Source organism: Heteronotia binoei, chromosome 1 (assembly GCF_032191835.1).
Source record: "Heteronotia binoei isolate CCM8104 ecotype False Entrance Well chromosome 1, APGP_CSIRO_Hbin_v1, whole genome shotgun sequence".
In the NCBI taxonomy this organism is placed as follows: domain Eukaryota; kingdom Metazoa; phylum Chordata; class Lepidosauria; order Squamata; family Gekkonidae; genus Heteronotia; species Heteronotia binoei.
In genome coordinates, this window is record NC_083223.1 from 267,372,566 (window position 1) to 267,397,245 (window position 24,680).

Here is a 24,680-nt window from a genome sequence, read left to right on the forward strand (position 1 = left end):
CTATGAGAGCCAGTACGGTGTAGTGGTTAAGCGCGCGGGCTCTTATCTGGGAGAACCGGGTTAGGTTCCCCACTCCTCCACTTGCAGCTGCTGGAACGGCCTTGGGGCAGCCATAGCTCTGGCAGGAGTTGTGCTTGAAAGGGCAGCTGCTGTGAGAGCTCTCTCAGCCCCACCTACCTCACAGGGCGTTTGTTGTGGGAGAAGAAGATAAAGGAGATCGTGACCGCTCTGAGACTGTCCTTGAAAGGGCAGCTTCTGTCTGAGCTCTCTCAGCCCCACCTGCCTCACAGGGTGTCTGTTGTGGGGGAAGAAGATGTAGGAGATTGTGACCACTCTGACTGTCCTTGAAAGGGCAGCTTCTGTCAGAGGTCTCTCAGCCCCACCTGCCTCACAGGGTGTCTGTTGTGGGGGAGGAAGGTAAAGGAGATCGCAAGCTGCTCTGAAACTCTAAGATTCAGAGCGAAAGGCGGGAGAGCAATCCAGTATCTTCCTCATCATCATCATCTGACCCAATGCTTGGAGCTTCTCTGACTGGAAGCAGCTCTCTGGGGACGTGGGCAGAAGCTTCTCCTAGCTGTGGCTTCTGCCCCAGGATAGTTTTAACTGGTGGTGGCGGTAATAGGGCAGCAATTCACTGCAGAGAGAACATTCGCTCCTGTTCAGTTGAGAGCCAGTTTGGAGTAGTGGTGAAGTGTGCGGACTCTTATCTGGGAGAACCGGGTTTGATTCCCCACTCCTCCACCTGCAGCTGCTGGAATGGCCTTGGGTCAGCCATAGCTCTGGCAAAGGTTGTCCTTGAAAGGGCAGCTGCTGTGAGAGCCCTCTCAGCCCCACCTACCTCACAGGGTGCCTGTTGTGGGGGAGGAGGATAAAGGAGATTGTGAGCCACTCTGAGATTCGGAGTGGAGGGTGGGATATAAATCCAATGTCGTCGTCTTCTTCACAGAGCCAGTTTGGTGTAGTGGTGAAGTGCGTGGACTCTTATCTGGGAGAACCGGGTATGATTCCCCACTCCTCCACTTGCAGCTGCTGGAATGGCCTTGGGTCAGCCATAGCTCTGGCAGAGGTTGTCCTTGAAAGGGCAGCTGCTGTGAGAGCCCTCACAAAGTTGTCCTTGAAAGGTCAACTTCTATCAGAGCTCTCTCAGCCCCACCTACCTCACAGGGTGCCTGTTGTGGGGGAGGAAGATAAAGGAGATTGTGAGCCACTCTGAGATTCGGAGTGGGGGGTGGGATATAAATCCAATGTCGTTGTCTTCTTCTTTTTCACAGAGCCAGTTTGGTGTAGTGGTTAAGTGCGTGGACTCTTATCTGGGAGAACCGGGTATGATTCCTCACTCCTCCACTTGCAGCTGCTGGAATGGCCTTGGGTCAGCCATCGCTCTGGCAGAGGTTGTCCTTGAAAGGGCAGCTGCTGTGAGAGCCCTCTCAGCCCCACCCACATCACAGGGTGTCTGTTGTGGGGGGAGAAGATATAGGAGATTGTAAGCCGCTCTGAGTCTCTGGTTCAGAGAGAAGGGCAGGGTATAAATCTGCAATTCTTCTACTTCTTCCTCTGATTTCTTTTTTTATAATTTAAAGTTTATTGGAACTTTTATAAAAACAGCAAATACAAATCGATGAGTGACAATAAAATAATATATAGCTACGTATGGGTATATATACAAAGCCATTAAATAGTAAAAATAAATGCACTGAAAAACAAAAGACTTAATACACCATCAAGCCTCTAAAAAAAAGATATTACGATACATTTCAGCATGTCATTAATAGATCATGATATTCATGTATTTGAGTGGGATTTTGCCAAAGTTAGATTCTTTGTTGTTAACATACTCCAGAAAGACAAACCACTTTTCAAGAAACCTATCTCCTATTTCTGAGTTGTCGTGCACAGCAGTACTGGTAGCTAACTTATAATGAATAAGGATATCTCAAACTTTGTTAAACCAACGCGTTAAGAGTAGGAGCTTTAGATAGTATCCAGTAACGGGCTATAACAATTTTACCAGCTAGTGTTAATAGAGCAATTTGTTCTTTCTGGAGTGAAGTCATTCTCTGATTTTTAAGACTGCCCTGGGATCGATGATTTCAAGCTCAGTCACACAGGCTTAGTGCTGACATTCTGGAAGAAATGGTCAGTTGTTTTGCTGGGGGGGGGGCGGGGTGGGAGATGTCCCCAACTTGGTGCCTGCTATCACCTTTCCTGAAGTGCTTTTACAAAGTAGGTGAGGCTTTTTCCCAGCATGGCTTCTGATTGGCTGTGCAGATAAAAAGGGCGTTCTGTTCATCAGAGCTTCTGCCTGAAATGTTGAAGAACTGCTTTTAGAGTCATAGATAATCTCGATCCCCGACGCTTTGTGGCCCCCACCTCCTGCGGCAGCCGTTTTGTGATTGGCTCAGCCTCCTGCGGCAGTTGTTTTGTGATTGGCTCAGCCTCTTGTGGCAGCCATTTTGTGAGCGTGCCCACCGCCCTTTGTCGGTATTCCAAAGGGGCTCACAGGGACAGAAAGGTTGAGGGGACCCCTGGTTTAACTCATGATGGATCTTGCTCCAAATTTTAAGATGATGTCGCACTTTGGCTCGCTGAAGCTCTGCAGACCAGCCGACTACCAGCAGCACCATCTCTGTGGCACTGAGAAGGGAGTGTAGAATGGATTGGTCCCTTGAGGTTGTATCAGTGAGCTGTCAGGTTACACTGGTGCCTTACCTCCACTGTGCCAAAAATGCTAGACTGAATGGAGGAGAGCAGAGTGCCCAGGGAGCCAGATCTAGCCTTTGGTGTAGTGGTTACGTGTACAGACTCTTATCTGGGAGAACCGGGTTTGATTCCCCACTCCATTTGCGGCTGCTGGAATGGCCTTGGGGTAGCCATAGCTCTGGCAGAAGTTGTCCTTTGAAAGGGCAGCTTCTATCAGAGCTCTCTCAGCCCCACCCACCTCACAGGGTAGTTGTTGTGGGGGAGGAAGGTGTAAAAGAGATTGTGAACCGCTCTGAGATTCAGAGAGGAGGGCGGGATGCAGATCCCATGTCGTCGTCTTCTCTCCTCTCACGGGCTGAGGTTGGTATATTTCAGCTTGTCTGCGAGATGTCCTTACTTTCTCCTTCCACTTCCCCCGCCCGCCGGCAGGTTCATCTTCCAAGCCAAAGTGGGAGGCCGCTGGTTCCCGGCTGTCAAGGCGCACAGCAAGAAGCAGGGAAAGCAGGAGGCGGCCGACGCGGCGCTCCGGGTTCTGATCGGGGAGACAGAGAATGCTGAACACCTCGAAGGGATGGCCATCACAGAGGTGCGTCTCCCAGAGCCTCCTCCCCCGGCCCTCTGCTAACCCCGAGCTCTTTCCAAAAGGCCGTCGCGGTACTTCCTTCCCCTGCCCTCCTGCCTCCTTCCGGGATCATTCCTGGCATGTCTCCTGGCCGCAGGGCGTGCTTTGTCCCCTGGGCACAACTGGCATCATTTGTAGTTTTAATTAGCACTAGGTCAGGGGGTTATGACCAGTGTTCCCTCTAAGCTGCAGAGGCTTGTGAGCCAAAAATTCTACTTTGTGAGCTACTGATGTTAAAGTTGTGAGCTACCGCATAAATTATTGTGCTCTGGGGTCATCCTTCCTGAGCTACGAAAAAAACGTGTGAGCTCAAAATCTGTGAGCTAGCTCATACTGACTCCCCTTAAAGGGAATGCTGGTTGGTGGTTACTGTCTCTCTTTTTTTCCTCTCTTCCTTAATAAGCTGACTGCCCCACGTCTAGTGCTTTTGAAACTGAGTGCATACGCATGTGTTTAAACAGAGATTTGCACAGAACCAGGATGTGCTGACAACTGCATTCATTTTGCACAGTAACGATACAACCCTGGGTACATTCCAGACTCAGGGAGCAGGTCTTCCCAGAGCTTTTTTAAATAACAGGGATGCACAGGAACACAGTTTCGGCTCGATTGGCATCATGGGGTGTGGTCTAGTATGCAAATGAGCTCCTGCTGAACTTTTTCTACAAAACCCTGTGTGAAACAATGGCAATGTCCATGAGTGTGGCCTAATATGCAAATGAGTCCCTGCTGGGCTTTTTAAGAACATAAGAGAAGCCATGTTGGATCAGGCCAATGGCCCATCCAGTCCAACACTCTGTGTCACTCAGTGGCCATAAGAACATAAGAGAAGCCATGTTGGATCAGGCCAATGGCCCATCCAGTCCAACACTCTGCGTCACACAGTGGCCAATATATGTGTGTGTGTGCATGTGTGTATACACACACACACACACACACACATTATATTGTGGCTAATAGTCACTGATGGACCTCTACTCCATATTTTTATCCAATCCCCTCTTAAAGCTGGCTATGCTTGTAGCCACCACCACCTCCTGTGGCAGTGAATTCCACGTGTTAATCACCCTTTGAGTGAAGAAGGACTTCCTTTTATCCGTTCTAACCCGACTGCTCAGCAATTTCATTGAATGCCCACGAGTTCTTGTATTGTGCGAAAGGGAGAAAAGTACTTCTTTCTCTTTCTCCATCCCATGCATAATCTTGTAAACCTCTATCATGTCACCCCGCAGTCGACATTTCTCCAAGCTAAAGAGCCCCAAGCGTTTTAACCTTTCTTCATAGGGAAAGTGTTCCAACCTTTTAATCATTCTAGTTGCCCTTTTCTGGACTTTTTCCAATGCTATAATACCCTTTTTGAGGTGCGGTGACCAGAATTGTACACAGTATTCCAAATGAGACTGCACCATCGATTTATACAAGGGCATTATGATACTAAAGTTGTGAGCTAGTGCATTAATTGGTTTGCTCTGGGGCCATTTTTCCTTAGCTAAGACAAAAATGTGTAAGCTGAAGGCTAAACAAATTGTGTGTTAGCTCACACTAACTCAGCTTACAGGGAACACTGCCCGTGTCTTCCCAGCCATATCCTATTTGGAAAATCGACTGCAGCGTTTTCCTTTCTGTTACCGGAAGTGTGTTGTAGGGGTTGAGCTAGACTCAGGGGGGTCTGGGTTCTAATCTCTCCCCTCCCTTTTGCTATGAAATTTGTCGTGTGACCGTAGACCTGACCTTCTCTCTCATGATCCTCGCTAACCTCCAGAGAGTAGATGTGGGGGGTGTAAGGGGGAAAGGAGAATCATATGCACCCCCACCCTGAGCTCCTTGGGAAGTAGGGTGGGCTGCAAATACGCTAGGTGAGTGGTTTTCGGTGTGGTGCTGAGGGTGTCGTGGCATCCCTCAGTACCTTTTCCAGCACCAGAAAAGTAGTGCTGAGTCAGACGCAGTTACAAAGCTTCTGCCTGGTTAATGTCGTTTTGGTGGCAGCTGACATCATGGTGTTAAGAACAGAAGAGAAGCCATGTTGGATCAGGCCAGTGGCCCATCCAGTCCAACACTCTGTGTCACACAGTGGCCATAAGAACATAAGAGAAGCCATGTTGGGTCAGGCCAGTGGCCCATCCAGTCCAACACTCTGTGTCACACAGTGGCCATAAGAACATAAGAGAAGCCATGTTGGGTCAGGCCAGTGGCCCGTCCAGTCCAACACTCTGTGTCACACAGTGGTCATAAGAATATAAGAGAAGCCATGTTGGGTCCGGCCAGTGGCCCATCCAGTCCAACACTCTGCGTCACACAATGGCCATAAGAACATAAGAGAAGCCATGTTGGGTCAGGCCAGTGGCCCATCCAGTCCAACACTCTGTGTCATACAGTGGCCATAAGAACATAAGAGAAGCCATGTTGGATCAGGCCAGTGGCCCATCCAATCCAACGCTCTGTGTCACACAGTGGCATAAGAACATAAGAGAAGCCATGTTGGATCAGGCCAATGGCCCATCCAGTTCAACTCTCTGTGTCACACAGTGGCTATAAGAACATAAGAGAAGCCATGTTGGATCAGGCCAATGGCTGATCCAGTCCAACACTCTTTGTCACACAGTGGCCAAAAAACCCAGGTGCCATCAGGAGGTCCGTCAGTGGGGCCAGGACACCAGAAGTCCTCCCACTGTGCCCCCCCCCCCCAAGCACTAAGAATACAGAGCATCACTGCCCAGAGTTCTAACAATAAGCTGTGGCTAATGTTGGTTTTCTTCTCTCTCCTTCCTCTTTCCCAGTGTATTTTTAAGAATTACTTCTTGACTCCTGCACCTGTGCTTACTGAGGGGGTGGAGCCTCTGTCTTTGATGGTGGCCATTTTGTGGTCAGCTCCACCGTCTGGGAGGCCATTTTGTGGCTGGCTGTGCCTCGGTAACGGCTGATCTTCTTCGTGGTCTCTGTGCATCACACCGATGGGAGAAGGCGCCAGCGCCGATCACGATCGGTAAACTTCAATGCTGCGGATTTCCGCGTCTCCGCCCCAGTGCGCATGCCTAGGAGCCCCACCACGCATGCCCACTGGGACGGGAGCGGACATCCCGCCAGTTCTCTTCTGACCGCCGCGCTGATCAGTCGATCCTTGGCTACGGTCGGTGAACTTAGTCCAATTTATTGGTTTATTAGTTAGATAGCTGTTAGTTCCTAGTTAGTTTTAGCATAGTTAGTGTAGTTTTTCTGCTGCGCGGGAACGTAGGGTGAGTCTTCCGCCCTCCGGGCGGCTTCCCTATCCGTTCCCCGCGATCCCTTCCCGCCGCTTTCCCTCGCATGGAAAGGCGGTGGGGTTTTTTCAGACGGTGCGTCAAGTGTGGAAGCAAGATCGCACCGCCTGACGGACACTCGCTGTGTCTGTTGTGCCTTGGAGAACGCCACAAACCGGACTCGTGTGTGCATTGCTCCAAATTTTCCAAACTCGGAAAAATCGGGCGGCGAGACTGGCGGCGGCGCTAATGGAACAGGCGCTTTCCCCCCGCAAAATGGCCGAAGAGCCGAAGGCCGCCACCGAACAGGTATCGGCACCGAACAGGCATCGGTCGATACTGAACAGGCCCCCTCCGACGCCGACCGCCCACAAAAACGCTCGGGCTCGGCTGAAACTTCGGATTCCTCAGTGCCTGTAAAGCTGCACAAGGAGGATCGAGGGGAGCACAGCAAGAAGGCCGAAAAGGCGAAGTCTCGCAAGCCAGCCCTGCAGATCTCGCCGGAGTCGGAGGATCCGTCGGTCCCGACGAGGACTGTTCCTCCTCTAAAGCTATTTGCGTCGCCTCATCGACAGAGCCCTCTGGCATCCATGCCGACCCAGCTGGTCATATCGGATTCGGACTCCGAGATCGAACCGGCCCAACGCTTCGACACCGACAGGAGCCCTCTCCCTCGACTGGGGACCCCCCGCTCCCGAAGCCCTCGGGACCGATGGGATTCATCCCGCGAGCATCGACTGGAGGCTCATTCACCACGCCACACTGATGGTGACCACTCTCCGCATCGGCCAGCGACTCACGTCCCGTGGGACCAGCGTCAATGGCAGTACTTATATGGCGCGTATCCCATGCAACCGCCTTTCCCGTGGCTCCAACCCAGACAGACGGAATGGGATCAACGCTCAGCCTCGTCATATCGGTCCCGCACTTCCTACCGCACCCTGAAGCACTCTGCATCGGCGTCGGTCTCGAAGCCGCCTGAGGTGGAACCTCGTCGGGAGTCGGTACAGCCCCCGGTGATTAAACCGAAAGCGCCTGTCGAACCCGAGTCGCCGCCACCCCGCAACCCGTCGGAACCCTCGCAGTCCCCAGGAGACTCTGCAAGGTCCATGCGGGACTCTTCCCCAGAGGAACTAGAGGGCTCCTCCCCGGCGGAACCCTCCCCACCGGAGAAGACGTCGGAGGAACAACCCATCTCCCCGTCGGAGGACTTGAAATCCTTCGGGGATTTGATCAAGCGAATGGCCCAGGTACTATCGCTACCGACAGAACAACCACAGCCGGTGGTGATGGACACTGTATTCGACATCGTCCAGCGCGACACCTCGACCGCGGTTGCGCTTCCCCTGACGAATGTAATGCTCCAAACGGCAAAATCCTCATGGGATAAACCCGCTTCGACACCGGTGTCTTCCCGACGTCTCGATCACATGTATCGAATCCAGGAGAGCACTGCGGACTTTTTATACACCCACCCAAAGCCGAACTCGGTGGTTGTGTCTTCGTCGTCGAAAGCGAAGAAGACACACTCCACGCCCCCGGACAAGGAAGGCAGGAAACTGGATTCCATGGGTCGCAGACTTTATTCGGCGGGTTCCCTGGGCGTAAAGATAGCCAACTACTCTGCCTGCATGGGCAGATACCAGTATGCGCTATGGGACCAGGTTTCCAGCATTCTGCCCGCCCTGCCAGATCAGAGCAGGTCTGCTCTCCGGAAGCTGCAGAAAGAAGGGATGTTGCTGGCTAAACAGCAGCTGAATGCATCCAAGCACTCTGGGGACACTTGCTTGAAGGCTTTGACTACCGCCATATCGTTGAGGCGCCATTCATGGCTCAGGTCTACCGCCCTCCAGCCTGACACTCAGGCTTACATCGAGGACCTTCCCTTCGATGGTTCGGGTCTCTTTAGCTCTAACACGGACTCCGTCCTCCAGGGGCTCGATAAGAGCATGAAGACGTCCAGGAACCTGGGGGTGTCAGCGTCCCACCCGACGGCTATACGCCAATGGACAAAGTCATGGCAGAGGAAACCATACGCAAAATCTCCAGAGCGCTCGTGGCGCCCGAAGCAGGCATCTTCCTTCCCACGTCAGCAGTACTCCGCGAAGCCCAAGTACTCTCCACCTGCCACCCAGTCTGTCAGACAGAAGGGCTCTAAGCAACAGAAGCAGAGCCTTTGACTCCCTCCGGGCAGCTCGCCCACCCACGGCTGTGGACTCTATCCGCCTTTCCCGCTTCCTCTCTGTGTGGGGCCGTATTACATCGGACCTCTGGGTCCTGGCTATCATACGGCGGGGATACAAAATAGAATTTCTGCAACACCCCCCGACTCCCAAATTCGTATACACCTCACCGTCCCCAACTCTCCAAGAGGAGGTGCAATCCCTCCTCCTGAAAGGGGCCATCGAAGTCGTACCGGAAAATCAGCGGGGTCAGGGCTTCTACTCCCGCTACTTTACGGTTCCCAAGCGGGATGGGGGCCTTCGGCCTATCATGGACCTCCGTGCGCTGAACTTTTTTGTCCGATGCGACAAGTTCCGTATGACTTCCCTGAAGTACATCCTTCCTCTACTCAGATCAGGCAACTGGATGGCCACCCTAGATCTGAAGGATGCGTACTTCCATATTTCTATCCTTCCCTCCCATCGACAATTCCTACGTTTCGCTATTGGGGATGCCCATTTCCAATACCGGGCCCTCCCCTTTGGCCTATGCACTGCTCCGAGGGTCTTTACCAAGACCATGGTGGTCGTCGCGGCTCACCTGCGGCTGCAGGGGGTAACGGTGTTCCCGTATATCGACGACTGGTTGATTGTGGCGAATTCACGGGAATCACTGATGCGACATATTAACGTCACTCTTGCTCTACTAGCAGACCTGGGCCTCCAAGTCAACTGGGGGAAGTCCCATCTACAGCCTGCTCAATGGGTACAGTTTATCGGCGCAGTCCTGGACTCGGTGGCCTGCAGAGCGTTCCTCCCTCTAGATCGCGCAGCAGTCATCATCCAGACGGTCTGTCTTTTCCGCCAGAACCCCATGGTGCGGGCTCGTCAGGTTCAGCGCCTCTTGGGGCTCATGGCGGTGACGACGGGGGTCTTGGGCCTGGCGAGGCTTCGCATGCGCCCGTTACAGCTCTGGTTCCTCCGGGTCTTCAACTGCAACAGCGACCCTCTGTCTCGTCTACTGACAGTCCCTCCCGAGATACTGAAGTCCCTGGACTGGTGGGGGATAGAGCACAACCTAGTGGAAGGGGTCCCGTTTCAGAGACCTCCGCCTTCTATCACGGTGACGACAGACGCATCCCTGTGGGGATGGGGGGCTCATGCCTCGGGACTGTGCGTGGGGGCCCCATGGCCCAGTCGTCTACAGTGTCAGCACATCAGCTTCTTGGAGCTGATGGCAGTTTTTCATGCCCTGCACTCCTTCCAGACTCTGATTCGGGGCAGGTCGGTAGCCGTTCTGACAGACAACACCACGGCTATGGCCTACCTGAATCGGCAAGGGGGCACGGTGTCCCGCAGCCTGTGCAGACTGGCCATGAGTATTTGGGAGATGTGTGGGTCCCTGGGGATATCCCTGGTGGCCACTCACCTCCCGGGGGAACAGAACGTTCGAGCGGACTTTCTCAGCCGAGGTGGGGCGCTGCTCCATGAGTGGGAGCTGAATTGGGACTATCTGGAACCAGTCTTCCGGCGCTGGGGCACGCCAGACCTCGACGCCTTTGCGACAAGGGGCAACAAGAAGTGCAGGATGTTCTGCAGCAGAGGAGGAGCGGATCCCAGGTCCCTGGGAGACGGCCTCCTTGTCCCGTGGCGCTGGCACAGAGTGTACCTGTTTCCCCCCGTCCCACTCATTACTCGGGTGCTGCAGAAGATTCTGCAGGACCGGCCGGTGGGCATCCTCATAACACCGTGGTGGCCGAGGCAGGAGTGGTTGTCCCTCCTCCTGGAGCTGGCCAAGGGCGAGTTTCACCACTTCCCACAAGTGCCGGACCTCTTACTGTCGCACCACGGTCGGGTACTTCATCACGATGTCCCGCACCTGAAACTCACAGCGTGGCGCCTGAGCCGCGACAGCTATCTGAGAGAGTGCGATTTGTTCTGATGAACTGCAGGAAGCTTTCCACGCGTACATCGTACTCGTATAAGTGGAGCAGATTCTCCAGTTTTGCTGAGGCGGCAGGGGTCCACCCGCGTGAAGCGGGTCTGCCAGTTATCTTGGATTTCTTAATCTCCTTAGTAGATGCGGGCCTGGCGGCTACGTCAGTGCGCGTCTACTTGGCTGCCATCTCGGCAGAACACCCTCAGGTGGATGGACATTCTGTTTTTGCCCACCCGGACACCAAGAGATTCCTGAAGGGCCTCGCTCGGCTATTTCCGGCAGTGCGGGTGCCCGCCCCCGCTTGAGACCTGGTCTTAGTGCTCAAGGCTTTAACCGGCAAGCCGTTTGAGCCAATGGCCACCTGTGCTCCGCACCTCTTGGCATGGAAGACGGCCTTCCTAGTGGCAGTGACGTCGGCCAGGCGAGTGGGCGAATTGGCGGCCCTCCGAAGTGATGCCCCCTATTTGTCCTTCACACCAGAGGGGGCAGTGCTCCGTCCGGACATTACTTTCTTACCGAAAGTCTTGTCCTCCTTCCACCTCAACGCTGACATTTCGTTGCCGGCTTACTACCCCAACCCGGTGTCGGAATCTGAGCGCAGGCTACACGCTCTCGATGTGAAAAGGGCGTTATCCTTCTACGTACATCGTACGAAGGGCTCGCGAAAGGACCCCCGCTTGTTCGTGTCTTACGCAACTGCAACGAGGGGGCAGAGAATATCGTCCCAGAGACTGTCCAGGTGGATTGTCGAGACGATTCGGCTCTGTTACCTGCTTTGCAAGACGCCGCTTCCGGGGCCGGTGCGGGCCCATTCCACTAGGGCGATGGCCACCTCGGCGGCATTCATGAGGGGTGTACCCCTTCAGGACATCTGCAAGGCTGCGACATGGGCGTCACCGCACACCTTCGTGTCGCACTATGCCCTGGACCTGAGGCGTCATCGGGAGGCTTCGGTGGGTCGTGCCGTGCTGCAATCTGTTTCCTACTGACGAACCGTGGCACCCTCCTCCAGGTATGCTTTAGCTTGCTAGTCTCCCATCGGTGTGATGCACAGAGACCACAAAGAAGATAAACAGGTTTCCTACCTGTAACTGATGATCTTCGAGTGGTCATCTGTGCAGTCACACTACCCGCCCTCCTTCCCCTCTGCGGCCGGTCCGTCAGTGGGCTGACGCAGCGGTCAAAAGGAACTGGCGGGATGTCCGCTCCCGTCCCAGTGGGCATGCGTGGTGGGGCTCCTGGGCATGCGCACTGGGGCGGAGACGCGGAAATCCGCAGCTTTGAAGTTTACCGATCGTGATCGGCGCTGGCGCCTTCTCCCATCGGTGTGACTGCACAGGTGACCACTCGAAGATCATCAGTTACAGGTAGGAAACCTGTTTTTTTGTAGTCACGCCCACAATCCTGTGTCAGAATTGCAAATAGACTCCAAAACATTGGGAACCCCCATGCTAGACAGCAGAGGAAGGACCCAGATTTGTTGTTTCCGTTTCTATGCAGTTCCCATCTGTGTGTGTGGGGGGGGAGGGTGTGTGTGCCTAGCACTCCGTGAATCTTACTTCTTTCTTCCTTTTTCTTGCCCACACTTCCTGCCTTTCTCCTCGGCAGCTTCCCGTGAGCGGCAGCACCCTGCACGACCAGATCGCCATGCTGAGCCACCAGCGGTTCAACACGCTCACGGCTCGCATCCAGCACAGCCTGCTAGGGCGCAAGATCCTGGCCGCCATCATCATGCGGAGAGGGCAGGAGGGCCTGGGCGTTGTGGTCAGCATTGGGACAGGTAGGACATCTAAACATATGATGCTGCCGTATTGTCTACTCAGACTGGCAGCGGCTCTCCGGGGTCTCAAGCTGAGGTTTTTCACGCCTACTTGCCTAGTTGGAGATGCCAGGGATTGAACCTGGGTCCTTCTGCTTACCAAGCAGATGCTCTGCCACTGAGCCACCGTCCCTCCCCTAACTGGCAGTGGCTCTCCAGGGTCTCAAGCTGAGGTTTTTCACGCCTATTTGCCTGGACCCTTTTTAGTTGGAGATGCCTGGAATTGAATCTGGGATTTTCTCGTTACCAAGCAGATGCTCTACCACTGAGCCACCGTCCCTCCCCTAGAACATATGAAGCTGCCTTATACTAAATCAGACCCTCAGTCCATCAAAGTCGGTATTGTCTACTCAGACTGGCAGCGGCTCTCCAGGGTCTCAAGCTGAGGTTTTTCATGCCTATTTGCCTGGACCCTTTTTAGTTGGCGATGCCGGGGATTGAACCTGGGACCTTCTGCTTACCAAGCAGATGCTCTACCACTGTCCCTTCCCAAACCAAAGGCTCAAGCCATTGGAGAAATGCCATCTTCAACTGGCTGCGCTGAGAATCTCTAGTTGGAGGTTTCCTGACAGTTGTCTTTTTTTCTTCTTTTCCTTTCTTCTTTTTGCCCACTAGGCAATCGGTGCGTGAAAGGGGAGGAACTGAGCCTGAAAGGGGAGACGGTGAATGACTGTCACGCAGAGATCATTTCCAGAAGGGGCTTCATAAGGTGAGGAGGGGACAGTGGGAGAGTCATACCCAAGATTATTAGGGCCTTCCGTAGGAGCAGGGTTTTTTCGTAGCAGGAACTCCTTTGCATATTAGGCCACTTCCCTAATGTAGCTAATCCTCCTGGAGCTTACAGTAGGCCCTGTTCTAAGAGCCCTGTAAGCTCTTGGAGGATCGGCTACATCAGGGGTATGTGGCGTAATACAGGGCTTTTTTCGTAGCAGGAACTCCTTTGCATATTAGGCCACTTGCCTGATGTAGCCAGTTCTCCTGGAGGATCGGCTACATCAGGGGTATGTGGCCTAATACAGGGCTTTTTTTCGTAGCAGGAACTCCTTTGCATATTAGGCCACTCCCCCTGATGTAGCCAATTCTCCTGGAGCTTACAGTAGGCCCTGTACAAAGAGCCCTGTAAGCTCTTGGAGGATTGGCTACATCAGGGATATGTGCCTTAATACAGGGCCACCCTTGGGCTAGCCTGAAGCCGACCAAGTCAGGATAGGTGGTAGAACGTGCCGCTGAGCCATAGTCGACTTACAAAGACTCTACGGGGGTTTCAAGGCAAGAGATGAGCAGAAGCCGCTTGCCACAGGCTGCCTAACCTTGGGCTTCCTTGATGGTCTCCTGTTGGAGCGCCGGCCAGGGTTGACCCTGCATAGCTTCCAAGATCCAACGATATTGGGCTAGCCCCTAAGCCAGCCAGATCGGGGATCAACCTTATTATTTTTCCAAGCAGCATTCCCTCTAACTTAACTCTAAGCCAAGTTAGCGTGAGCTAGCTCTCAGATTTTTAGCCTCCAGCTCGCACGTCTTTGTCTTAGCTCAGGGAGGATGGCTCCAGGTAACACTAATTTGAGTTCAACTAAAGTTGAAGGAGCTGGGGGTGTTTAGCCTGGAGAGGAGGCGGCTGAGAGGTTGATATGATCACCGTCTTCTAGTACTTCAAGGGTTGTCCTATAGAGGATGGCGTGGAATTGTTTTCTGTGGCCCCAGAAGGTAGGACCAGAACCAACAGGTTGAAATTAAATCAAAAGAGTTTCTGGCTCAACATTAGGAAGAACTTCCTGACCGATAGAGCGGTTCCTCAGTGGAACAGGCTTCCTCGGGAGGTGGTGGGCTCTTCTTCCTTGGAGGTTTTTCAACAGAGGCTAGATGGCCATCTGACAGCAATGAAGGTCCTGTGAATTTAGGGGGAGGTGTTTGCGAGTTTCCTGCATTGTGCAGGGGGTTGGACTAGATGACCCTAGAGGTCCCTTCCAACTCTATGATCCTAATTTATGCCGCAGCTCACCACTTTAATGCCAGGAGCTCACAAAGTTGAATTTTTGCTCACAAGACTCTGCAGCTTAGAGGGAACACTGCTTACAAGAGTTCTGTAAGATCGGCCAGTAGCCTTATACAGTAAATAAAGATGGGCTGGGAGTGGAGGGGGAGCCAAGGTTGAGATCGTGGCTTGCCCAAGACATCCTGGCGAATTCAGGGCAAAGTTGAAACATAGGAGCAGACTGCCAGGCTTACAGCCCAGTCTTACTGTCACGATTCAGGGGTGTGTCACCAATGGCTGCCACCACTCTGGGTTAAGGGTTCCCCTTGAGAAGGCCCAGAGTTCCCTCCCAACCCCTTCAGACCTCCTTTAGCTTAGGCCAGATAATAGGCGTGAGGACCAGGCAGAGGGAACAACAGGAAACAAAAGGTTTATTTAAAAGATCAGTTCAGTGCAATATAAACTAAAAAGGTGCATTAAACAGTAAAAGGGGGTGAAGGGAAAAGAAACAAATGCCCTAATGCGTCTGGACTTACTGTCCCTAGATTGTCTCAGTCAGGCTTGGGCCTACTCACCCTTCCTCTAAGAGCAAGGGTCTCTTCCTTGCAGCAGCTCTTCCTAAGAACATAAGAGAAGCCATGTTGGATCAGGCCAGTGGCCCATCCAGTCCAACACTCTGTGTCACACAGTGGCCAATATATGTGTGTGTGTACACACACACACACTCTGTGGCTAATAGCCACTGATGGACTTCTGCTCCATATTTTTATCCAATCCCCTCTTAAAGCTGGCTCCTCAGCTCAGCCTTCCAGGAAAAGAACACCCCCTGCCTGGGCTTGGCCCTTTTATGTTCTCCTCCCAGGCCTCACCTCTCTCTGGCCCAGTTTCCCTCCAAAACCTTGCCACCCAATCAGAGGGGATCCTGGGAAATATAGGCTTTCCCCAGTAACTCCTAGGCAGGCTTCCCTGAGGCCTTCAGGCCTCACTAAACCCAGGATCATGACTCTTAACCAATGGTGATAACAGCAGCACTGGGGTTCCGTTGCAGATTTCTGTACAGCGAGCTCATGAAGTACGACCCCTCCGCCCCCGAAGACAGCATTTTTGAGCCAGCGGGCGACAGCAAGCTGAAGATCAAGGACGACATCACCTTCCACCTCTACATCAGGTCCGTACCCCCTGCAGAGTCGACCTGTCCGTAGTTGTACCTTCAAAGATCGAGGGGCGGGTGGGTGGAACGTCTCGAGAGGGGGGCTTTCACACAGGCTGAATAATGCGCTTTCAGTCCATTTTTCAAATGGACTTTACGGTACGAAGGGGTGGGGGGGGGATACACTTGCAAATGGTTGCTAAAGTGGATTGAAAGTTGGTTGTAGATTTTCCAGGCTTTTGGTTGCCAAGTGTGTGTTTTTGATGGAGGAACTTTTTTTTTAAAAAACAAGGTCAAAAATAGGAAAGCCTGAAGCAGGAGTGGGGTTGAAAGCACAAGCCCAGGAGCTTACCAGTTCTGATGTCACTAGTCTGATCCAACTATAAAGACTGTTCTCCTTTCTGATAACTTTTATCTAGGCTAGTGGAACTATGTGGCATGAAGATATTTTTTCCTTGCCCCCCTCCCCTCCCCCCCAAAAACCCTTTGGACTACCTCTTTTCTGGAAGTCTGAAAAAAAAATGACATTTGTTTTCTCTTTCAAAGAAACTTTCTGCTAACACAAATGCAAATGAGCTTTTTTCCCTTGAAGATGTAACCAACGGACTATTATGTATGACTATTTTGTGCTGTTGCTCTATGTGCTCAGGGTTGTTTAAATGCTAAATGTTTCAGATGACTGAAGTTTTGACCAAGGATGCAGGAATGAAGATTTAGAGCCCATGGCTGATTTGGTCTTGCAAAAGGCTTCACTCCTGGTTTGTTTTGTAATAATTGGTTTTGACCTACACATTTTCAGTATAATGGTAAAATATTTTGTATGTAAAGGTTTTATAGATGAATTGAAGTGATATTTCTGTTAAAGCATCTAAAGACATTTTTATTGGATACATCATTTTTATATAACTTTTGCTTTAAAGGAGAGGTTACCAATTAAAGTGAAAATTAATAAAAGTTAAAGATCAAAAAAAAAAAAAAGGTCAAAAATAGGAAAGCCTGAAGCAGGAGTGGGGTCGAAAGCACAAGCCCAGGAGCTTACCAGTTCTGATCCTCCAGCAGCCGCTATTGCAGTGGTGGAAAAAAGCTCTTGTTTGAATGAGGGCAGCTGATAACAAGCCCTGCATCTCAGTGGCCCTGCCCATTTTCTGAAAAGCGTGGTGGGCACCGGGGTTGGGGAAGCTTGCCTCAATCTCTCGACACTTTTTTTGTTGTTCAGTCGCGCCGTCGAGTCTGACTCTTTGTGACCCCATGGACCAAGTCACGGCAGGCCCTCCTGTCTTCCACCATCCTCCAAAGTCCGCTCAAATTCATGTTAGTTACGTCAGTAACGCTGTCCAGCCGTCTCATCTTTTGCCGCCCCCTTCTTTCGCCTTCTGTCTTTCCCAGCATCAGAGCCTTCTCCAGTGAGTGCTCCTCATTTGGTGGCCAAGGTATTTGAGCTTCAGCATCTGACCTTCCAGTGAACAGTCTGGGTTGATGTTGGATCAGGCCCGAAGCCCATCCAGTCCAACACTCTGTGTCACACAGTGGCCAAAAAACCTAAGTGCCATCAGGAGGTCCACCAGTGGGGGTAGAAGCCCTCCCACTGTGCCACCCCCCAAACACCAAGAATACAAAGCATCCCTATCCCAGACAGAGAGCTCCATTTATACCCTGTGGCTAATAGCCGCTGATGGACTTTTGCTCCGTATGCTTATCCAATCCTCTCTTGAAGTTGAAGTCAGGAAGGAGGGAAGGGAAGGGAGGAAGGAATGTAAGAACATAAGAGAAACCATGTTGTTGTCCAGTCACACAGTCAAGTCCAACTCTTTGCGACCCCACGGACCAAGTCATGCCAGGCCCTCCTGTCTTCCACCATCCTCCGAAGTCTGCTCAAATTTGTGTTTGTTGCATCAGTAACGCTGTCCAGCCATCTCATCTTTTGCCGCCCCCTTCTTTTGCCTTCTGTCTTTCCCAGCATCAGGGACTTCTCCAGGGAGTGCTCCCTTCTCATTTGGTGGCCAAAATATTTGAGCTTCAGCTTCAGCATCTGTGACCTTCCAGGGAACAGTCAGGGTTGATCTCTCTTAGGGGACTGACTGATTGAATCTTCCTGCAGTCCAAGGGACTCTCAAGAGCCTTCCCCAGCTGTCCGCTTTCCCCACTGTTGTTTATAATGACTCTTGAAATCTTACTGATGCAAATCCAAGAAGATAAAGAAATTGAAGGATTAAAAGTAAAAGGATTTATTTACAAATATAGAGCATTTGCAGATGATATAATGTTTATAAATGAAAATCCCATACACGTCACACCTTTGTTGTTAGCTACAATACAAGAATATGGGGAATTGGCGGGACTTTGTATTAATAAAGAAAAATCAAAACTTCTATGTAAAAATATGCAAGTAAATAAGCAAAAGGAATTGCAGAGGCTAACGGGTTGTGAAGTTACCTCCAAGGTAAAATATTTGGGTGCAGAGATAACAATGAAGAATATTGATTTGTTCAAAAATAATTATGAGAAGCTATGGCATAAAATGGATGAAGATATGTTAAAATGGAATAAACTTAATTTGTCATCGCTGGGCAGAATAGCTGCAATTAAAATGAATATTCTACCAAGAATAATGTATTTGTTTCAAACTATGCCGATTGTGAAAGACAGTAAACGATTTAATAGATGGCAAAGAAAAAATTCAGAGTTTGTGTGGGCTGGGAAGAAACCAAGGATTAAAATGAAAATTTTAACAGATGCAAAAGAGAGAGGCAGATTCCAATTACCAGATTTAAAATTATATCACGAAGCAGTTTGTTTAGTGTGGATAAAAGAATGGATGATGCTGTTAAACAAAAAACTCTTAGCGTTGGAAGGTTGTGGAAATAAATTTGGCTGGCACGCTTATATGTATTATGGGGAAAAAAGATGGATGTTTTTTTCTCTCACCATTATATAAGAAATAATTTGCTAAATACATGGATAAAATATAAGAAATATGGAGATGAGAGAAAACCGTTATGGATAGTGCCAGCAGAAGTAATAAAAATAACAGCTGAGACGGGTGAAGAAAAGTGGTTGTCATATAATCAACTATTAAAAATGCAAAGTGGCAAAATAGAATTGAAAACTGCTGAAGAGCTGAATAATAAATATGATTGGTTCCAAATGCAACAAATAAAGAGCTTGGTGGATAATGATATTAAAACGGAAGGAATAAGAAAAGAGCAAACAAATGGAAAGAGTTCTGCTTGGAGACAATGAAAAATTAATTTCAAAACTATATAAATTACTTTTAAAATGGTCTACGAAAGATGAAGTAGTAAAATCTCAAATGATTAAGTGGGCAATAAATGTAAATAAAGAAATGCAGATGGAAACTTGGGAATATTTGTGGAAGAACTCTATGAAGCTTTCGACGTGTCATAGTATTAAAGAGAACTGTTTTAAAATGATGTATAGATGGTATAGGACTCCTAAAAAGTTGGCAAAGATGAACAATAAGATGCCAGGCAGATGTTGGAAATGTAAAAAACATGAAGGTTCTTTCTACCATATGTGGTGGACTTGTGAAAGAGCAAAAAAGTATTGGCAGATGATTCAACAAGAAATTTCTAGGATCTTGGGATATGAATTTAAGAAAATTGCAGAGACTTTTCTGTTGGGATTACAAATGGAAAAATTTCCAAAAGAAGATAGAACTATAATTTGGTACTTGCTTTCAGCTGCTAGGACATTATATGTGCAGTTGTGGAAGCAAGAAAAAATACCAGAGAAATGGGATTGGATTGTAAAAGTTATGACATGGAGGGAAATGGACAAATTAACAAGAATTTTAAGAGACTATGATTTAGAAGTTTTTAAGGTGGAGTGGAAAAAGTTCAGAAGATACGTAGAAAAAGAGTGGAAAATAAAAGGACATTGGACAATTTTTGATAATGATTAAGTCTTAGAAGGAAGAAGAACGTAAATTTTTGTTTTTATTAGTTAAGGGTACCTTTTAATATTAGTATTATAAGTAAATAACACCGGCGGGGGTCAAGTAATGGGGGGAGGGGTGGTTAGAAAGTAATATATGGGATAGATAAAAAGAAGTTATTAATGATGCCGGAATAAGATATTGTTACCATATGTTACTCAATAAAAATTGTTTTAACCAAAGAGCCTTCTCCAGCACCACAGCTCGAAAGCATCTGTTCTTCTGTGCTTGGCCTTTCTTTGCGGCCCAACTCTCACAACCATGCCTCACTGCACTGTACTAATGCAAGTTTTCTCCAGACAAGCAGCTGCTTTTCCTCCTGCTATTCTTTCCCTTCTTATTCCCACACCCCACGAAGCATCCCTGGTTTGGAGCAGGCCTCCTGGAGCCTGTTCCAGTCCTGCCTTATTTTGGCTCAGCTGCGATTCCACGCCTCCTTGTTTTTGTTTTGTCTTTTGTTTTCCAGCACGGCGCCTTGCGGGGACGGGGCTCTCTTTGACAAATCCTGCTCCGACCCGGCAAACTCTGTGGGGGAGGGCCCCCATCAGCCGCTCTTCGAAAACCCCAAACAGGGGAAGTTGCGCACCAAGGTGGAAAACGGTGAGTGCCACAAGAGCCGTCCGTCTGCTGTCCAGTTGGGTTTGGCGTCCTGGGAAATTGCAGTTTTGGGTTTGAAAGGGGGGGAAAGCAGGCCCTCCAGCCCTTTGGGATGCAAAGCTTTGATAAATTGGCACGTGTGTCAGGCTGGTTCTGACTTACGACGACCCTAGGAATTAATGTCTTCCGAAGACTTCTTGTTAACAGCCTTGCTCAGATCTTCTGTCTGTATTTACGTGTGCCATTCCCCACTCCTCCACAGGGACCTGCTGATGGTGGATTGGAGAATGCACTTAAAGTTAAAGTTGTTTTTTTTTTCACTTCTCCCTCCCTCATCCCTTTCCTTTCCTCCTTCCTGCCTTCCCTCCCTCCCGCTCCTCAAACATCTGACATTGACATCTTGGGGCTCTCAAACATCTGACATTAAGAACATAAGAGAAGCCATGTTGGATCAGGCCAATGGCCCATCCAGTCCAACACTCTGTTTCACACAGTGGCCATAAGAACATAAGAGAAGCCATGTTGGATCAGGCCAGTGGCCTATCCAGTCCAACACTCTGGGTCACACAGTGGCCATAAGAACATAAGAGAAGCCACGTTGGATCAGGCCAGTGGCCCATCCAGTCCAACACTCTGTCTCACACAGTGGCCAATATATATGTGTGTGTGTGTGTGTACACACACACACACACACACACACTGTGGCTAATAGCCACTGATGGACTTCTGCTCCATATTTTTATCCAATCCCCTCTTGAAGCTGGCTATGCTTGTAGCCGCCACCACTTCCTGTGGCAGTGAATTCCACATGTTAATCACCCTTTGGGTGAAGGACTTCCTTTTATCCGTTCTAACCTGACTGCTCAGCAATTTCATCAAATGCCCACGAGTTCTTGTATTGTGAGAAAGGGAGTAAAGGACTTCTTTCTCTACTTTCTCCATTTATTCTGTTTGGCTCTTACGTTAAGCAAGTTCAGCCACCCCTGGGCCTGGGGTGTGCTATAAATTCATAAAATGACAGCGCAGGGGTAGAGCAAGTGAACTTCCTCCCTTCTCCCGTAGCACAAGGTCACCCAGCGTGGCTTATCTTACGTTCTTCTGAAGCTGATGGTTGCTAGATGCGGGAGGAGTTTATGCATCTTTGCTCAGCGAGTCATTGTGAAGTTCTTTGTCGGTGGGTGGAGTGCGGGGGCCGCTGGCTTCAATGGCTCTAAAAACGGGATTCGGGTAGGTAGCTGCGTTGGTCTGAAGCAGCGGAGTGCAAGTCCAGTGGCACCTTTAAGACCAACACAGTGTTTATGTAGGAGTCAGGCCAGATAGCAGCGAAGAGGGCCATCCACAGTGACTAAAGAGAACCTCCCACCCAAGAGTGGAATTCTAGCAGGAGCTCCTTTGCATATTAGGCCGCACCCCCTTCCGATGTAGCCAATCCTGCTGGAGCTTACAGTAGGCCCTGTACGAAGAGCCCTGTAAGCTCTCGGAGGATTGGCTGCATCAGGGGTGTGTGGTTCAGGGATGGAATTCTAGCAGGAGCGCCTTTGCATATTAGGCCACACACCCCTGATGTAGCCAATCCTCCTGGAGCTTACAGTAGGCCCTGTACGAAGAGCCCTGTAAGCTCTCGGAGGATTGGCTGCATCAGGGGTGTGTGGTTCAGGGATGGAATTCTAGCAGGAGCTCCTTTGCATATTAGGCCACACACCCCCTGATTTAGCCAATCCTCCAAGAGCTTACAAGGCTCTTTTTTAGATCCAAGTGGGCAGCTGTGTCAGTCTGAAGTAGTTGAACAAAGCAGGAGTCAAGTGGCACGTTTTAAGACCGACCAAGTTTTATTCAGAACGTAAGCTTTCATGTGCTCTCTAAGCACACTTCATCAGACGGGGGGGATCAGGTACAGTGGGCTGAAATACATGCAGTTTGTTGATTAAGAGGGCATACTGGCTGGGATCACACAGTGGAACAGTGTGACAGTTTAGAAGGCCATTTGGTCTGGATAGCCATAAAAGATAATAAAAGTTGCCAGGCAATTGGTGTTCCTGCAAGCCTAGGTAAATCAAAAAAAGGACATGTATTTCCTTGTTCTTGTCCACCTAATTTACTTCTCAACATCAATCTATACATTATAAACCCAGTCAGTTTGCCCTCTTAATCAACAAACCGCATGTATTTCAGCCCACTGTACCTCATCCCTTCGTGGGAAATACTGTGCTTTTAGCACACGAAAGCTAATGTTCTGAATAAAACTTGTTTGGTCTTAAAGCTGCGACTTGACTTCTGCTTTCTTCTAAATAAGTAGTTTGGCGTTCCAGGTTTTCATCTTGTCTCCTCAGACTCAGTGCTCAGACCCACTGTGGGCTGAAATAGAAGCCGTTTGTTGTAAGCTCTTGGAGGATTGGCTACATTGGGGGGGGTGGCCTAATATGCAAAGGAGCTCCTGCTAGAATTTCACCCCTGCTCTCACCCAGAGGCAACAGACCTCCAAACGTTTCCTCACCCCGGAGCCTTGAAGGCCTTGGCCTCTCTGCCTAGTTTTGTTAGCCTTCTTGGACAGCCGCAAAGGACAATGGCAGCACAATATACAAAATACAAATGAAACAAAAAATATTGTGCCAATCACACTATTAAATATCTTGTACAATTTATATTACATTGTGTAAAAACATACAAAAATTTGAGGGGAAGCGCAAATGCACTGCTGTTAAGCTTCATCGTGTTAAAGAACACTAATTTGCTTTTCTCCCCTTCCCGTGCACTAACGTGGATGGAGCATATGAGCTTCCTGTAAAAGAATCCAAGATTCAGTTGTGTACCCTGAGTACAAAGTTGGCTTACGAGGAAGCTGCAGGAGCAGCGGAACGCAATTAAAAACCGGTAGTTGTGTGAAGGCGAGCGTTTTTCCTTCGGAAGCCGACAAACAACGGAGGGACTCCTTTGGAACTTTATTTCTGAGTCATAGCACTCTCTTTGTGAAAATAAGAGACTTTGTGGGGTCCTCCTTGAAATAATACATTTGAGACTTTGCGTTGCTGAAATGTTTTGTATATATTGAAATTTTTGTATGTTTTTACACGATATAATATAAATTGTACAAGATATTTAATAGTGTGATTTGCACAATATTTTTTGTTTCTTGGGCAGCCGGGCAGCCAGCTACCCCATGAGCTGGGTCACGGGACTGGTGCAGTGGGCACCACGCTTGCGCTTTTCCAGGTTTTTAGCATGTCTGATTTCTGGCTTCCCCAAACAGGCGAAGGCACCATTCCCGTGGAGTCGAGCGACATCGTGCCAACGTGGGACGGGATCCAGCACGGCGAGCGCCTCCGCACCATGTCCTGCAGCGACAAGATCCTTCGCTGGAATGTGCTGGGCCTGCAGGGGGCGCTGCTGTCCCATTTCCTGCAGCCGGTCTATCTCCGCTCTGTGACGCTGGGTAGGAAGCGCTTCCTTCCCCTCAACAGCGCTGCTTGGGATCTCTCCGCCTCTTGGATCGTAGCTAGGGAACAAAAAAGCGTTTTCTTCTTTGGGAGGGGGGAGCTGAACTGTCCAGGAGGGGCAGGCAGGGAGGCACAAAGCTGTTAGTCTGAGTTCCCGTTTTCTCTTGTTTGCTGAGTGTGTGTTTCTGTGTTCTTTGATGGAGGGATTTTTTTTAAACGTTCTATAAATGTTATCGGAAGAATTGTAAATAGATGCAATAACAATACACTGAACAGAAGTCATTCCGAAATACAGAGACGTAGACCTGAGGCATAATTAGTTTTTTTTTAAAAGATAATAATAATTAAATTGGTCAGTTATTAACGATACGAAAGCAAAGAAAAAATATAGAGGAGAGCCAGTTTGGTGTAATGGTTAAGTGTGTGGACTCTTATCTGGGTGAAGAAGAATTGCAGATTTATAGCCCGCCCTTCTCTCTGAATCAGAGACTTAGAGTGGCTTACAATCTCCTATATCTTCTCCCCCCACAACAGACACCCTGTGAGGTGGGTGGGGCAGCTGCCCTTTCAAGGACATCCTTTGCCAGAGCTATGGCTGACCCAAGGCCATTCCAGCAGGTGCAAGTGGAGGAGTGGGGAATCAAACCCGGTTCTCCCAGATAAGAGTCCACACACTTAACCACTACACCAAACTGGCAGAACTGGGTTTGATTTCCCCACTTCTCCACTTGCAGCTGCTGGAATGGCCTTGCGTCAGCCATAGCTCTGGCAGAGGTTGTCCTTGAAAGGGTAGCTTCTGAGAGAGCTCTCTCAGCCCCACCCACCTCACAGGGTGTCTGTTGGGTGGGGAGGAAGGTAAAGGAGATTGTGACCGCCCTGAAACTCTGAGATTCGGAATATAGGGCAAGATATAAATCCAATATCTTCTGTTTGGTGTAGTGGTTAAGTGCGCGGACTCTTATCTGGGAGAACCGGGTTTGATTCCCCACTCCTCCACTTGCACCTGCTAGCATGGCCTTGGGTCAGCCATAGCTCTGGCAGAGGTTGTTCTTGAAAGGGCAGCTGCTGTGAGAGCCCTCTCCAGCCCCACCCAC

The 24,680-nt window shown here is 49.9% G+C and overlaps 1 protein-coding gene across 1 annotated transcript in view; it reads left to right on the forward strand.

The window, feature by feature from the left end:
* ADAR (adenosine deaminase RNA specific) overlaps positions 1-24,680 on the forward strand; it is a 60,478-nt gene that overhangs the window by 22,234 nt on the left and 13,564 nt on the right. Inside the window, exons 7-12 of the mRNA XM_060253496.1 lie at positions 3,130-3,286; positions 12,268-12,439; positions 13,094-13,187; positions 15,499-15,618; positions 20,022-20,155; positions 23,400-23,582. Of these exons, the coding sequence (XP_060109479.1) occupies positions 3,130-3,286; positions 12,268-12,439; positions 13,094-13,187; positions 15,499-15,618; positions 20,022-20,155; positions 23,400-23,582 (860 nt within the window). The remainder of the gene's footprint in view (positions 1-3,129; positions 3,287-12,267; positions 12,440-13,093; positions 13,188-15,498; positions 15,619-20,021; positions 20,156-23,399; positions 23,583-24,680) is intronic.